General features: G+C 32.6%; 2 protein-coding genes across 2 annotated transcripts in view; one reads left to right on the top strand and one right to left on the bottom strand.

Annotated features, from left to right (window-relative positions):
* Nucleotides 1–17676, top strand: part of phgdh (phosphoglycerate dehydrogenase) — a 722740-nt gene that overhangs the window by 104268 nt on the left and 600796 nt on the right. The window lies entirely within an intron of this gene.
* On the bottom strand, nt 9000–13922 carry cxcr1 (chemokine (C-X-C motif) receptor 1). The gene is made up of 2 exons (XM_087268596.1): nt 13604–13922; nt 9000–11324 (listed from the first exon to the last, which is right to left on the bottom strand). Exons 1-2 carry the CDS (start codon nt 13611–13613, stop codon nt 10240–10242), a joined length of 1095 nt encoding a protein of 364 aa, XP_087124722.1. The 5' UTR covers nt 13614–13922; the 3' UTR covers nt 9000–10239.

The raw sequence follows: 17676 nt of genomic DNA, 5'->3' as shown, positions 1-17676 counted from the left end.
TTTGTCTAGTCTAGTCCAAGTCTTTTTGATCTTTATCTTGAAATAATTTAATCCTTTTGATTCGGTTAATTTATTTATTACTTTTCTATCAATAAGGTTGCTATCATTATCAACTTTATTTCTGTTTGCAGCTCAAGACTAATTTCAAGTTTTCATTTTTCTATTTTTGTGATCCTTAGCCTCCGTCTAGCCCTAGTCTTTAGTTAATTCTTTATTTTTTAAATTCCTGTTCCTGTGTTTTGCTTTGTTTTATTTCTAGCTATAGCTTATTTCTTTAAGCCTTTTAAGTTTCAGTAGTTTCATTTAGTTCCTTATTTGCTTCATTTTTGTTTTTTGAGCTCTTATTTCCCCTCTTAATTATTTCTCATATTTACTTAGTTCTAGTTTGTTTTTTCCTCTTCTTTTTAATTATCTTGTTTCCCCAGCCGTCTAGTCCTGTTGTGTCATCGCTGGTTGTGGATCCCCTTCCCTTGATGATCGATCTGTTTGCCACCCCTGTCCCTAACCAGAGGTTCGGCTAGCTACCTTTTTGACTGCTTGGCCTGAAATTTGGAATTCCCCTTTCCTGACCAGCCTGTTTTACCCTCTTAAGACACTTCCCTCTGTATTGTCCTGAGTCTCCTCCCCTCACCAGCCTGTTCTCCTGAAATCGTCCTGCACTATTGACTGTCCTCCTGCATAGCCTTGTTTACCTCCTGAAAATAAACATTGTGTTCTCTTGTCAATTCTGCATTTGGGTCCTCCTTGCCACCTGTGACACTAATAGACATAGAGATGTTGCACAATCAGCTAAGATGTTGCTGGAATTGTTTTTTATGTATGGGCGATACATATCGCATCATCAGAAACGACTAAGGTCATATCCATGTGTTTTGCAATAAGTTGATATATTGATTATTGTGACAGGCCTATTTTAAACAAATTATTTTCTGTTTTTGCTGAGTTTTTCAAACAAAAATATACCTGTAAAGTCACATCTACATTTCTGATTATCACACGGTCATGTCTTTCTGAATAAATCAGTCATTTGAACCAATCAAATGAATAAAACAACTACATGAATTAATACCGCTGCTTTTTAAAATTTAATTATTTACAATTTTCCTTCTTAATTTGATCTAGTATAAACTACACAAGCGACGCAGTGGCGTAGTGGGTGTGAATGAGTGTGTGTGGGTGTTTCCCAGGAATGGGTTGCGGCTGAAAGGGCATGTGCTGCATAAAAACATGCTGGATAAGTTGGCGGTTCATTCCGCTGTGGTGACCCCAAATTAATAAAGGGACTACGCCAAAAAGAAAATGAATGAATGAATGAAACTACACAAAAAAGTTAAAATTACAATGTTGTCATTCTTTATATAACTTCAAATATGAGCATTTGAAGAGAGTTCAAATCATCCAGGCACAAAAAAACTGCATTTGTAACTTTAATGTTGAAAAAAAAATTATTGAATTCCATACAATGCAGACTAAACAGTGTTATTTTAAAATGTAATAATTACATTTCTATACCTGAATATTGTTAGACTCTCCAGAAAACCACAAAGCACTGTATATGATTTCTTTGCTCTACTGTATATGGACAATTTAGTTCAATTTAGTTATTCAATTCACCTATAGCACATGTGTTTGGACTGTGGGGGAAACCGGAGCACCCGGAGGAAACCCACGCACACATGGGGTGAACATGCAAACTCCACACAGAAATGCCAACTAAGGCTCGAACCTGTGACCTTCTTGCTCTGAGGCAACAGAGCTACCCACTGTGCCACCACTCCGCCCCTACTGTATTATTTTTGCTCTTAATTTGTACATTTTATTTCATGCAGATTCTGCACATTTTATAACATTTTATATATATTTTTAATATCATGCAGCCCTTAACAAATGTGACACTGTAAAAAATATCAGTATATAAGCAGTTTTATAATATTTTGTGATTTATGTTTTTATTTTCCCCCATTTATTAAGACTTTCTTCCAAAAATGTTAAATGTGTATAAATAATAGGTGGGCGTAGATTAATTTTTTAAATCTAGATTAATCTTGGAATGAAAATGATTCATTTGAATTCTGCCGAAGGCATTCAGAATATGTGTGCTGCCCAAATAAAGACTAAAAGCAAGTCCTTGAGAACGTGTTTCTCAAGCCAGGTGGCGCATTAGACCAGGGGCTCATCTCCTGTTTCCAAAATGCATCACAAACTGCTTGAGAAACTGTTCTACTATGATAATTGGTGATGAAAATATATGATGTTCAATAAGAGATACTTGTGTTTACTAACTGTTTATTCAGTTAAACATGGATGTTGAACTGAAGGCCTACATAAGCTCCAAACAAAGATTTTTGATTACCTTAATCCGACTAAAGTCATAACTGAACTAAACAGAAATAGAATTAAGACATGTGGAGTATGCAGATATTAGTGGCATTATTGAAGTAAACACCGCAATAAAACTATTATCATCATGTAGGACTTTTATCCATATTTACCAACAAGATCCACATGTGCGGCTGTCTGTAAACGACCACACGCACACACGCACACAAACATACCTACACATCGCAAAATGCGGAAGTTTTTTCTTTACATTTGACGTATCATTAAATTCCATAACACTCTCACCAGTCCTCACTCTTTATTTGTGTCTAATACCCCAGTTTGTCACGGGGCATGAATAAAATGTTCATGAGTTAAAGTAAAACTGCCGAACTGCAGTAAAGTCAGGCATCCTGCTGATTTGATTAAGAAAGGCACTTTTTTGTCAGACGGTTCACCGGTCAGGTATCCATCAGCACTAAAATATCAAGGTGAAAGTCACCATAGCTTGCGCAGAATATAGACACAACTCCCAATCCAACTTTGAGAATAAATTAACGGCAATATTTTTATTGCGCGATAACAGTCTCTTGTTAACGCAGCACGTTAACGCCGATAACGGTCCACCACTTATATAAACACAATTTAATTGTAAAATTACATAAAACAACCACATTCATCAAAATAATTAGCATTTGTGCTGTTCATAACACGAACAGATGATCTGTGATTTTGAATTTCTGGTTAAGTATAAATGTAAAATATTTCTTAATTGTAAATGTAAAATATTTCTTCTTAATTATAAATGTCAAAAATTTTCTTGAGATAACCGTAAACAAACAAAAAACATAGACGTGTTACATAAACTTGATCAATATGTGTCTTTAGAATTTGATTACCGAGCACTTTCCCATGAGGAACTTTTGATTGTCCTTTTCATTAAACTGAACTGTCTCGAAGAAAAAAAAATGAGATGACTAACCTTTTGTGACCAGTTCAAGCTTGTTATGCAACAGGACAGATATTTTAAACCAACTAAATAGGAACTGTTATTAAAAGTAGGCTAATAATATCACATGTTTGAAATGTCACAAATCACATGACAAAAACAAAACAAAACACAGAAGTGGCATAACCAGATGAATTACTGCAAAATAACTGATGATTTTATTGTTTAACAGTGACCAGCTGGCTATGCTAAAGAGAAATATACATACAAGAAAAATGTATGTACAACATTCTTATTTTAAAAACTTACAAATAAGCATGAAAAATCACTAAGCAATAACAATAATGAGCAATATACAAATAATGAGTACAAAAATATAATATTCCTCTCCAAAACACCCTGAATGAAATGAAGGATAGTATCTAAAGTGCAATTAAAGAAGAAATAAAAAGTAAAATGCTTTTTTTTAAAAACCTGATGTACATCACATATTTAAATATGGCATTATAATATATTTAAATCAAAACATCTTTCTTACTGACCACATACAAACCAGCTGCCTTGACCATAACTGCTGTAAAATGCTTTAAAACATATCGACCAATCAGAGCGTTTGTTACGGCAGGCTTTCAAAACGGCCAATCATATTAAACAGACATTCATTCATTCATTCATTCATTCATTTTCTTCTCAGCTTAGTCCCATTATTAATCAGCGGTCGCCACGGTGGAATGAACCGTCAACGTATCTAGCATATGTTTTATGCAGTGGATGCCCTTCCAGCTGTAACCCATCACATGGAAACACCCATACACATTAAATCACACAATTTAGTCTACCCAATTCACCTATACAGCATGTCTTTGGACTTGTGGGGGAAACCGGAGCTCCCAGAGGACACCCACGCAAACACAGCGAGAACATGCAAACTCCACACAGACATGCCAACTGACCCAGCTGAGGCTCAACCAGCGACCATCTTGCTGTGAGGCGATCGTGCTACCCACTGCGCCACTGTGTCTTAATTACAAAGATTAATAATGTCAAATGAGTTCATTAAACATATTTTTGAGGTCTTTAAATAATTTTAGGTTACATAAACTTTGTCTTTATTGATGACAACATACTGCGTGTGCGTGTATGCGTCTGCATGTGTGTGTGGTAAGCAATTTCTGGTATTTTAACCACATATCTCTATGTGGAATCTATAATCCTACTATGTAAAAACATGTTTTTGCTTTAATAGAAAAGAAGTCAGAAGTTCAAGAGTTCAACACCTTGGGCTCTATTGTAACGGTCTAGGCGCAAAGTCCAAAGCGCAGTGCGCAAAAGCATTGAGGGCGTGTCTGAATCCACTTTTGCTATTTTAAGGATGGATAAATCCGCTCTGTGCTGCAGCACATGGTCTAACAGGGTTGAGCCTATTCTCTTAATGAGTTCTGGGTGTGTTTTGAGAATAATATAATATAATAACAATATATTAACGATAATATAATAACAATAATAACAAAGTGTGGTCAAAAAACATATCCAAACACACATCCTATAAGGTAAACCTGACAGGTGTACAAATCTAAGCTTGTTTTTAATAAAATAAATATAAATATGCATACAATAAATAAGACTCGTAAAAATGATAATAACATTATACAAAAGCAAGTAGTTGTGAATAAACTGGAAAAACCCCCGAGGTGAAGAAGGCATGGAGGTGCTGGTTTGTAGAAAGTAATAATTTTTGTAATATTTTAATCCTTTAATTTTTTTATTTGTAAAGATATTAGCGTATTACTGTACATCCTTTTTTTAAGCAATGTGTAACACTGAAATCCCTAATAAGTTGACTGAACTAAAGTAAACTCGTTGCCTCAGTTTAATTGAGTAACGGAATCTCTTAAAACTTGCATATTTAAGTTTATTTAACTTAGTACTTGGTTGGTAAATTGAACAATTTAAGTATAGTCTACAAAACTGGCAAGTTAAATAAACTTAAATATGCAAGTTTTGGGAGACTCCATTACTCAATTAAATTGAGGCAACGAGTTAACTCAATTAATTTAGTTCGGTCAACTTATTAGGGTTTTCAGTGAAGCGAAGCGCACAACTGATGCGCTCTGCGCTGGATTTTAGGCCTGCTTTCAGCTGGTCTATCAAACAGTCTATTTTAGTCCCTTAAAAATAGCAACGCGCCAACAATGCGCCTTAAAACACCTCTTTTCTAGAGCGAAACACCCATAAGTCCACACAGTGGCGAAAATGGATTTGCTATTTAAACTACGTGGCTGAAGATGAGAAAATTAAGGTTGCGTTGGTCTGAAAATAGCAACATGTCGTGGAAATGTGTCTTGTGCCTTATTGCGCCGGGTGTTTGATATGCCCCTTGTGTTTTTATGAAAATATGTTGTATTATGGTATGATGGTTTATCTCTTCATCTACACTCAAAAAATGTTGGGTCAAATATGGACAAAATTTGCCGCTGGATTAAAAAAATGGGATTTAAATTTGATGTGAAATGATTTGATGTTGCAATGTTGGGTTTGTCCATATTTGACCCATGGATTTTTAGTTTAACAACCCAGCATTACAGAGTATTACAACCCTCATAGAGTGTATACAGATCCTTCACTTGTGCTTGCAAAGTGTCACTTCTCTTCTCAGCAGTAGTGAGTTTATATCTATGTCAGTTATACACAACAATATTTAATGGTCAATAATTAAAGTGCAGTCACATGTACAAATGTTCAGCAAATATTTGTTGGTGAAATCCATCATTTTCGATAGGAATTTACTTGATCGAATTACAGATTTTGTCACATCTTTGACCAACACCAAAACAGATGAATTCTGTCTGAGCTTTGCTTCATATGATATTTGCTTTTCCTTCAACCTGCAGTCACTACTTTATGTTTACTTATATTTTTTTAAACATTTGATTGACCAAGTACAAGAGCTCTCAGACTTCATTGAAAATATCTTATTTTGTATTCCAGAAGACGAACAAAGGTCTCTCTCATGGGTTTGGAGCGACATGAGGGTAAGTAATTAATAATTTTTATATGAACTAACTCTTTAGTAGAAGAGTTTTTAATGGTCTTTGGTTATGTCTGAAACAAGCTGAACACAAGATATTGAGCAATTTCTTTTGAAATGGCAGTTTCTAGTAAAATGTAACTATACAGATATTGTTAGGGATATTAAACATCCGCACATTAAATAGATAAACTCATATACTTACTAGACTATTTACTTCTTAAATAAATATAATTTTATTTTGATGGTCCATTTGAGTATTAGTAGACTGTCTGCTTAATATTTGTTGATACTGCCCCTTTAACAGACATTTAACTGACTGTAAGAACTTTGCAAGTACATGTCAACTTACACTAACCCCAACCCCAACCTAACAACCTACATATAATCTAATGAAAATTAGTTGACATGTAGATGCAATGTAATAAACTGACCATCAAAATACAGTGTGACCCTTGGCTATTTTATTTAGGGATCAGAATTCATAAAAGATTTGAAGTCTGTCTCAGTGAGCAAAATCCAATCCAATTGTTACAAACCATACTTTCAGAGTTTCTTTCTTCTGTCGAACATTAAAGATGAGTCAGTGGTTACTTATTACCTACATTCTTCACAAAAATCAGGAAAAAAACCCCTAAAACAAAACACTTAAGGGTGAATAAATGATTGGTAAATTTAATAATGTGAGGAAGCTATTTATTTAAAGTGTTTAAATTTATTTAAAGCTTATAAAAGTAATTTAAAAACTGTGAAGTTTTCTCTCAAGGGAAGCAGAGTGATGCAAACTTCCCAGCTGGCCAACAAAAATACATTACAAGTGAAGTCAGAATTATTAGCCCCCCTTTAAATTTGTTTCTCTTTTTTAAATATTTCCCAAATGATGTTTAACAGAGCAGGAAATTTTCTCAGTATGTCTGATAATATTTTTTCTTCTAGATAAAGTCTTTGTTTAATTTCGTCTAGAATAAAAGCAGTTTTTAATGTTTTAAAAATCATTTTAAGATCAACATTTTTAGCCCCTTTAAACGATAGTCTACAGAACAAACCATCATTATACAATAACTTGCCTAATTACCCTAACCTAGTTAACCTAATTACCCCAGTTAAGCCTTTAAATGTCACTTTAAGCTGTATAGAAGTGTCTTGAAAAATATCTTGTCAAATATTATTTACTGTCATCATGGCAAAGATCAAATATTTAAGTTATTAGAAATTAGTTATTAAAACTATTATGATTAGAAATTGGAAGGCTAATAATTCTGACCAACTGTATGTCGCACTCATTAACTTCTTACCAATGATGAATTTTGATCTTTCTGACCAACAGAGGGAGCCAATGCATCATGAATATTAGACTGTAGTCTTTAACCAAAGTATGTGCTGTGTGCGCTAGATGGTTTCAGGCTTATTTTGACTGATAAATCTTTAAAGAAAAACATGTTTGAGTTTTGAGGTTGTTAAATGATTGTATAGGCGGGTGCTCTGTATGTGTGAATAAGAGTGTATGGGTGTTTCCCAGCAATGAGTTGCAACTGGAAGGGCATCTGCTGCATAAAACATATGCTGGATAAGTTGGCGGTTCATTCCGCTGTGAACAGATTAATAAAGGGACTCAACTGAAAAGAAAATGAGTGAATGAATAAATAATTGTACAGGATATGCTTTTGCAGAATGCATCTGCTTGTATTTATCACCTTTTTTATAGTTGTTTAAAAAACCAAATTCATACAGATAAACTACACAATCCATATTGCTTTATAGAATATTCAACCAATCAGTGAGTCGCAATTTTTAAGCGCAGATAGAGATTTTAACTCCACCCACTCCCACAAAGCACTGTAATTGTTAAAATTCAAATAACAAATCACTCTCAAAATTCATAAATATTCAAATATTCATATCAATATATATATATATATATATATATATATATATATATATATATATATATATTCCCCCTAAATATTTCCCAAATGATGTTTAACAGAGCAAGGAAATTTTCAAAGTATGTCTGGTAATATTTTTTCTTCTGGAGAAAGTCTTATTTGTTTTATTTCAACCAGAATTAAGGTGGTTTTTAATTTTTTTTTTAAAACAGTTTAAGGTCAAAATTATTAGCCCCTTTAAGCTACATATTTTTCCGATAGTCTACAGAACAAACCATCATTATGCAATAACTTGCCTAATTACCCTAACCTGTCTAGTTAACCTAATTAAAGTTAAGCCTTTAAATGTCACTTTAAGCTGTATAAAAGTGTCTTGAAAAATATCTAGTCAAATATTATTTACTGTCATCATGGCAAAAATAAAAGTAATCAGTTATTAAAACTATTATGTCTAAATGTCTTGAAAAAAAAAAATATATATATATATATATACTCCTAGTAAGTAGTTATCTCTTAAGAGCAAACACTATCTGTTCATTATCTACTACAGCAGGGGAGTTCTCGAGATCTACCTGATCTCAAACTCCCCTCTCAACAGGAGGGAGCCCCGGGCTCAAGGATCTTATGAGCTCAGGGCTCTCTCCCATGCCAAACAAGCTTATAATCAATCATCAGCTAAGTGTGAACTCTTGAAAGAAGATATTCCGAAGAATGTCACAAACTGGTAGCCATTGACTTCCATGGTGTAATATCTCCTACTATTTTCCTACTATGGCTACGGGTTTTCAACATTCTTTAGAATATCTCTTTTTTTTTTGGTTCCACAGAAAAAGAAACAGAAAAAAGGCAAGAGGTTTAGAATCATATGAGGGTGGGTTAACGGTTAGTCAATTTCAATTTGTGGGTGACCTATCCTTTTAATCCAGTTATGTCATTTTCAATGCATCATGGGATTGTAGTTCTTACCCTCAATGGTAATGTACCTTTATCTTTTTTTCTCCAGAGTTTTATATAACACTTTCCAAGTATTCTAATCAAGTTTGTACTAATGCAATTTTCCTCCCAGCATGTTGGTTTGGTTTCTGATTTATAACCCTAAAACAAACACTTAAAAACAATACTTGCACTGCCAAAAAAGTGGGCAGTGACTTATGCACTCTATTTACATACAGTTAAGCTCATATTAACAAAGACTATATACTGTATATATATACAAAGACTATTTACTTGCGTTTCTATGAATGGGGAAAAGTGCTTAATATGGCCACCACAGTAAAGAAAGTCCCACCTTGCAGTCGAAATAGCCCATCGTCAATCTTCATAGCATGGGAGTTCTTTGAAGGGGGGTTCTGTACGGATTTACTTGGTCATTATAGTCAATTGGCAACTACTGTGTTGGTTTGACTTTGTTGGTTTAATGTCTTAAAATCACATCACAGCACATTTCCTCACTCTCCAAAGTCAGTTTAGAGTATTAGCTGTGTTTTATCTCTGTTTTTCTTCCAGTGTTTGTAACCAACTGAGTTCTAAGTTTCCCCAACTATCATAACTTCAGCCAGAAATGTGTAAAGGGCCATAACATGGTAACATAATTAGAGTTTAAGCAACAACAATAATGGGACAGGTCTCTTTAAGCCTGATCTCACGAGAAAACGTAAGTATTTTACGTTTTGCCAGTTTAGTGGCTAATTCGTACAAATTCGTACGATTTCAGTCGTACGAAATGATACGATTTTAAAAAGGAGGCGTGGCACCTGACCCCACCCCTAACCCCAACCGTCATTGGGGGAAAAGCAAATCGTACTAAATTGTACGAATTAGATCGTACGAATTCATACGAATTAGCCACTAAATGAAAAAGTTACGAATTGCCGTGAGATTGTGTTGTCTCTTTAGATTTAGTTGTTGATTTCAAATAGGAAATTTAATGGCAAGCAGTTTTCAAGATTTCAGGATTCCCTTATTCATTTAAATAGGACTTGGATGAAATGCTTGAATGCATTGCAAATATGGATTAAACAGACTTTCTTTGAAAGGGACTTTGATATGACTGCAGTTCACAGAAAGCTCGAAGGGACCTCTGAGGTCAGAGAAGATGACTTGCTGGATTTAGAAAGCGAGAACCGCTCCAGAACTCCCTTCCTGTGGAGCAACTGCAGAAACCTCCGTCTGAACTTCTCTCCGACGAATGCGTACAGCACCGGGTTCACGCAGCAGTGCAGAAGCCCGAGATTTTGAGTTGCAAACATGGCGACGTCCACCGATGTCCTCATAGTGCAGCCGAACTGAACCACTTTGGCCCTCAGGATGGTGTCAATTATGGTGGAAACGTGGAAAGGAGTCCAGCAGACTAAAAAGGCCACAACCACGGCTACGATCACCTTCATAGCTCTCTGTTTTTGGAAACAGCGAGTACGTAAAAGCCGTACAACCGTTACGCTGTAGCAGCTCAACATGACCACTAGGGGGAGCGCAAAACCTAGCACGTGCCTCATTATTCGGGTTGCTAATCGCCATTCGTCTGCGTGATCAGTCTCAAATCGTTCAGAGCAAATAATCTGATTGGACATTCGTTTATCGAAAAACGCCTCGTTGTAGAATGACGGCAGTGAGAGCACTAAACCCAAAACCCAAACTAATCCGCACGCGACTCCACTGCAGAGTCTTCTTTGGGCCTTCTGGGACTCCATAGCTCGTACGATCACCATATAGCGATCCACGCTGATGCACACTAAAAATAAAATGCTAGTGTAAAAGTTGACTTCCTTTACTAATGAAACTAGCTTGCACGCGACATTGCCGAAGACCCAACCGTGGATGACGTTGACTGCAGAAAAGGGCAGAATTAGCGCTAGTAGTGTATCGGCTAGCATCAGGTTGAATAAGTAGACATCTGATGCCGACAGCAAGCGCCGGTTGGAGCCGATGACCCAGCCGACAATCACATTCCCGGGGATAGCCAACAGGAAGATGAAAACGTAGAAGACGCTGAATGAAATGTTGACAGCGGATGCCATTGTGATGGAGGAACAGGCGATTGTCTTCTCGTCGGGAACAAACGTGAAGTTGCTGAAATCTGTATCGTTGAATTCTTCGTAGTAGAACTCGTGGAAGTCTACCAGGTGATTAGAGCTGTTTGGATCTGTTAGGGGAGTTATGAAAATGATAAACAAAAGCTGTGGTGAAACAGTTATGTGCAATGTTAGCAAGAGGATATACAGTTGAAGTCAAAATTATTTCGATTTTTTTAATATTTCCCAAATGATGTTTAACAGAGCAATTCATTTTTTCACAGTATTTCCTACTATATTTTTTTCTTCTGGAGAAAGTCGTACTTGTTTTATTTTGGCTAGAATAAAAGCAGTTTTTAAAATTTTAAAATTATTTTAAGGTCAAAATTATTAGCTCACTCAAGCAATATGTTTTGTCAGATTGTCTACGGAGCAAACCATCGTTATACAATAACTTGCCTAGTTAAGCCTTTATATGTTACCTTAAGCTGAATACTTGTCTCTTGAAAACTATCTAGTTAAATATTATGTACTGTCATCATGACAAAGATAAATTTGAGATAAGATATTAAATGGTATTTAAAGAATGAGATACAAGTAATAATTGTGTAATATTATAATAAAAATGTTAAGTGCTACAAAAAAGTCATTTTTCTTCTTCTATCAAACAATACCACTTTTTTATTGATAATTATTAGGATTGAAATATATATTTGCAAATTAAAACTAGGATTATTAAGCAGGTTGAAAAGTAGCATTTTAAGCCCATTGCATGTGTATTGTATTTACATGGAAATGTTTGAATTACAGGTCATAAAATGAATCTATCAAGACATTTATTATTATTATTATTATTATTATTAATTTAATTAACAATAAGTCTTTTTTTTATATTATTTTATGTATCTGAGAAAAGAAAAAAGCCCAGCCAATATATTATAAAATATGATTATTTTCAAAATATATTTAGCAAAAAAAAAAAAAACCTATATTAATTGAGAATTATTTAATTAATTTTGCACTTTGAGTCATTAATTAATTTATAGGACACAAAATTAATCTATAAAGCAAAAACAAAAAAAGAATACAATTTATTTATACATTATAAATATTTACTTCCATATAAAAATAATTTTAGTTTTAAGATGTTTTCAGACTGTATCGTAAAAAATACTCATATTATTTGAGGATTATATTAAATTAAGTTAGCCCTTTATTAATATAAAGGGAATAAAATTAATAAATAAAGAATATATATATATATATATATATATATATATATATATATATATATATATATATATATATATATATATATATATATATATATATAAATTTTAACATACATTTCTGATTTCAATAAGTTTAGAAAAATAAACCTGTTTTAAACTCAAAAGTTGTTGGGTTGTTTTAACACAATGTTGAGTCAAATATGCATATATCTTGGTAAATATAGATTTTTTTTAACCTAAAATAGTTGACTTAAAAAAAAAACATATTACCAATCCACCATTTTCATAAAATTGTAATTGAATTTTTATTAAATTAAATATATTTGACTCAGCAGTTAAAAAATGGTTTGTCTATATTTAATTGAAGATTATATGAAATGACCTTTCATAAATGAAATGACCCAAAAATACAAAACAAATTTTGGGACATTGTCTTATATTTATACTTTTATAAGTTTAGAACTTCTTGATGCCAATGAGTTAAAAAACAGAAACCAGTTTTACACACACACACAAAAATAAATAAATAAAAATGCTGGGTTATTTAATCACAATGTGGAGTCAAATGTGGACAAAACCAACAATTGGATAAAGTCTTTTTTTTTCAAAATACAATTTAATTGACTTTTCACTAATTTACTATTTTCATAAAAATTAATTCATTCATTTATTATTTTTACATTTATTTATTTAATATTTTTAACCCAAGTGTAAGAAAAGGATCTGTCCATATTCAATTGAGGATTATGAAATTAATTTTTCTCTTTTAATCATTTATTGATCTATAGAAAATAAAACTAAAAATAAAACATACAAATTTTATGGGATAATATTTGTCTTAAATGTATTATTTTATAAATCTGAACATAATTTTGTGATATCAGTAAGTTTAGAAAATAATAAACCTGCTTTACACATAAAATTTCTGGGTTATTCTAATACAATTTTAAGTCGAATATGGACATTAATTTTTAAATTGACTTTTTTCTAATTTATAATTAATTTACTGTTTTCATTTAATTGTAATTTAATTTTAATAAAAATAAAATAAATATAACCTAACAGCTAAAATAGTTCATCCAAATTTGACCTAACGCTGGATTAAAACAACCCGGAATTGATTAGAGAATGCACATTTTATTAGATATTATTAGGATATATCAGGATACTAAACTTACCAGTCATCATGACCACTTCTCTCTCTCTTTTCTCTTTTGCTTCTCAGGTATAATGTAAAAATCCCCAGATCATGCAAGACTTCAGTATGTAAGGCTTCTTTATATCCTTCGGAGAGATGTTGATATATCCTGTTTGCTCAAGTCCTGAAGGTTACCTAAAGTCCATCATCTCAACTAAAATGCTTTGATTTCTTTATTTGCCTCCCCCAAAATCCACCAAACAGTACTTAGGATGTATCTGGAATAGTCGTGGGTAGCATTTGTTTTCCTTTTCACTGGAGACTCGCTGATAGTCCTGTTGTTGTTTTGGGATGCTGAAGAAGAGGATCTTGCCTGATGTTGCTTTTATGTGCGGCTACAAGAAAGCAGAAGATGGCAGATGATTGCTCTGGGAAATTTCAAACATGATTAAGTCACAAGATCCTCACTCATGTTCAGTCTGAAGCATAAACATGATCAAAACATCAAAAGCGAAAGCAGGCGTCATGTGGACTAAAATCATCCTAATATGTTCATCATCTTCTGAAGCCATCATGAGACTGTTTATCAATGATTTGGGAGTTTAAAGTAGTTGTTCAAATCTTGAATTAACAAAAAATGAAGATCGACTTTAGTTTGCTAGTTAACAGCAATAAAAATGTAATATATAAATTGACAAAACTGACAATTACTACTAATTAAGTAGTTAAAAACACTGACAATGTAAAAGTTTTAAATATTATAATTAAACTGACTTTAAAAATAATAAATTGACAAAAACTGACAAAATTACTACAGCTTTAACTAGATAAAAACATAAAAAAAATGTTAAATATTAAAATATTATGAACTAAACAGGCTTTAAAATAAAACTTAACATTGACTTAAAGCAAATTAACCATCCATTAAAATTTAACAAGAGAGTGAGGCAGAATGAAGAAATCATACAAATTAGAAAATGAGTGTATTAAAATTATTGTTTGTTTTGTGGTGGCGCAGAAGAAAGTCGCTGGTTCGTTTCTGTGTGGAGTTTGCATGTTCTTCCTGCGTTTGCGTGGGTTTCCTCCGGGTGCTCTGGTTTCCTAGACAGTCCAAAGACATGCGATAGGCTAAATTGGGCGTAGTGTATGAGAGTGAATGAGTGTGTGTGGATGTTTCCCTCGGATGGGTTTTGGCTGGAAGGGCATTCGCTGCATAAAAACGTGCTGGATAAGCAGTTCATTCCGCTGTGGCAACCCTAGATTAAAAAAGGGACTAAGCCGAAAATAATATGAATGTTTGTTTTGTAGGTTATTATAAATAAATAAAAACTAAAACTTTTTTATTTGCTTGAAATAAAAAATGTTAAATGAAATATTCTTAAAACTTATTTGATTAAATGGATTAGTAAAATAGAGGGAAAAAAACAACAAATTGACAAATATTAAAAAAGATGACAATGCAAAATAATAATTAAATCTAGCAAAATGACAAAAACAACACTATTGCTTCAACTTAAACTAGTTAAAAACTTTGAAAATGTAAATTATAAAATATTATAATAAAATAAAATACATAAAATTATATACACTAAACAGACATAAATAATATATAAAATAATATAAACCAAGAGATTTAAAAAATCGAATAAATTGCCAAAAATGTACTACAAATGTACTACAAATCATTGAAATGTTAAATATAAAATAATAAATTGACAAAAACGATAAATTACTACAAATTCAAACAGTAAAAAACAATGACAATGTAAAGTATAAAAAATATTACAATAAAACAAACTTAAAAACTAGTAAATTGACAAAAAAACTAGTAAATTACAATTTTAAGTAGTAAAAAACATTGAACATGTTTAATCTAAAAAAAAAATTTACGAACTAAACATGCTTTAAAATAAAAATTAACATCGACTTAAAGCAAATTAACCATCTATTAAAATGTAATAAGAAAGTGACAAAGAATGACAAAATCAAACAAATAAGATATCAAATTAATACATGTATAAATTGACAAAACCACAAATTTCTAGCTAAAATAATTGAAAATGTAACATAAAATTAACAAATTAATCAGACCGAACAAACTAAACAATTGACAAAAAGACTAAATGAATACAACTTCCAATGGTTAAAAACAATACAAATTTAAAATATAAAAAATAAAAACTAACCTAAACTTGGAATATAAACTACAACATTTTCTTAATACCAGAAACAACTATACCATGTTTTTAAGTTTTAAACAAATGTCTTGGATGTTATTTGACAGTGATTGTGAGAAAGTGGAAAAAGATCTACAAACTTCACGTAAGAAAATCCAGACACGTAATCTGGAAGTGATTTTTCAACACTGAGGAAAGCTGCGTCACATGTGAACAGAAGCAAGGCCAGAAAGCATCACTTGTCAACAATTATTAAGGAAATTAAGCAACTCCTTCCACTGCGTTTGTCCTGAAGATGCTGAAAGAAAGAAACAAACGTGCTTCTCACATGAGCAACATCTTTCAGTTCATGAGCTGTTTACTTCCGTTTATTAAAAGAAAATACAATACATTTGAAGATTTACAAATCATTTGAGAGGTGTTAAGATCTTAATTATAAAAAAAAAAAAAAAATATATATATATATATATATATATATATATATATATATATATATATATATATATATATATATATATATATATATATATATATATATATATATATATATATAATTTAAACTCTACATACACTTTTAATAAATATTCCCTCTATTCAAGGTTTAGTCTTCAGAATGTGTCTGTAAAATTTCTGCTTAAAATACACCATGGATTGTTTGTGTACCATGTTAGATGCCCATTTTTGGGTGGAGTTTTGGGTATTTTGTGTGTCTCTTTAAATGTAAATGGGCTGCTCCCTCCCACCCAAATAGTTTTCGTTGAGCAGTGATGTTATGTATATAGGCATGTCCAGATCCGATCTAGATTACCCCCTGATTAGGACTCGAATATACACATGTATATATATGTGTATACACACACACACACACACACACACACACACACACACACACACACACACACACACACACACATATATATATATTTATTTATTTATATATATGTGTGTGTGTGTGTGTGTATGTATGTTTATATATATATATATATATATATATATATATATATATATATATATATATATATATATATATATATATATATATATATATATATATATATATATATTAGTGGTGGGCCGTTATCTGAGCGCACGTGCAGCGTTAACACGAGACTCTTATCAGATGATCCAAAAAAATATCGCTGTTTATCTATTCTTAAAGTTGGGTCGTTAGCTGGGTCTGTGAAGCTATGATGACTTTCACCTTGATATTTTAGCGCGGATGTATACCTGACCGGTGAGTCGTCTGACAAAAAAGTGCCCTTCTGAATCAAATCAGCAGGATCTTCTAGATCTTTCACTTACTTCGAAGACACTACTGACTTACATGAACATCTGTAGTTATTTGCCTTAATAGACAATAATATAATAAGGTGTTTACGTGAATTGCTTTCATGTAAGAGTTTCCTGTAATTTTGGGTGACTTTAACTGCAGTTCGGCAGTTTCACATTCACTCATGAACATTTCATTCATGCCCCCGTGACAAACTGGGGTATTAGACACAAATAAGCAATAAGGATTGGTGAGAGTGTTATGGAATTTAACGACACACTCCAAATGGAAAGAAAAAAACTTCCACCTTTTGCAATGTGTGTGTTTGTGTGTGTGTGTGTGTGTGTGTGTGTGTGTTTCTGTGTGTGTGTGTGTGCGCGGTCCTTTGCTGACAGCCACGTGTGTGGATCTTGTTGGAAATTAATTTCATTTTTATTTAGTTCAGTTATGACTTTAGTGGGATTAAGATGATCACAAATCGCTGTTTGGAGCTTATGTAGGCCTTCAGTTCAAAATTCATGTTTAACTGAATAAACAGTAAACACAAGTATCTCTTATTGAACATCATTTATTTTCATCACCAATTATCATAGTAGAACAGTTTCTCAACCAGTTTGTAATGCATTTTGGAAACAGGAGATGAGCCCCTGGTCTAATGCGCCTCCT

Source organism: Danio rerio, chromosome 9, assembly GCF_052040795.2.
Source record: "Danio rerio strain M-AB ecotype USA chromosome 9, GRCz13ab, whole genome shotgun sequence".
Taxonomy (NCBI): domain Eukaryota; kingdom Metazoa; phylum Chordata; class Actinopteri; order Cypriniformes; family Danionidae; genus Danio; species Danio rerio.
Note: the sequence above shows the minus strand (reverse complement) of the source record. Positions and strands in the feature narration are given on the sequence as shown.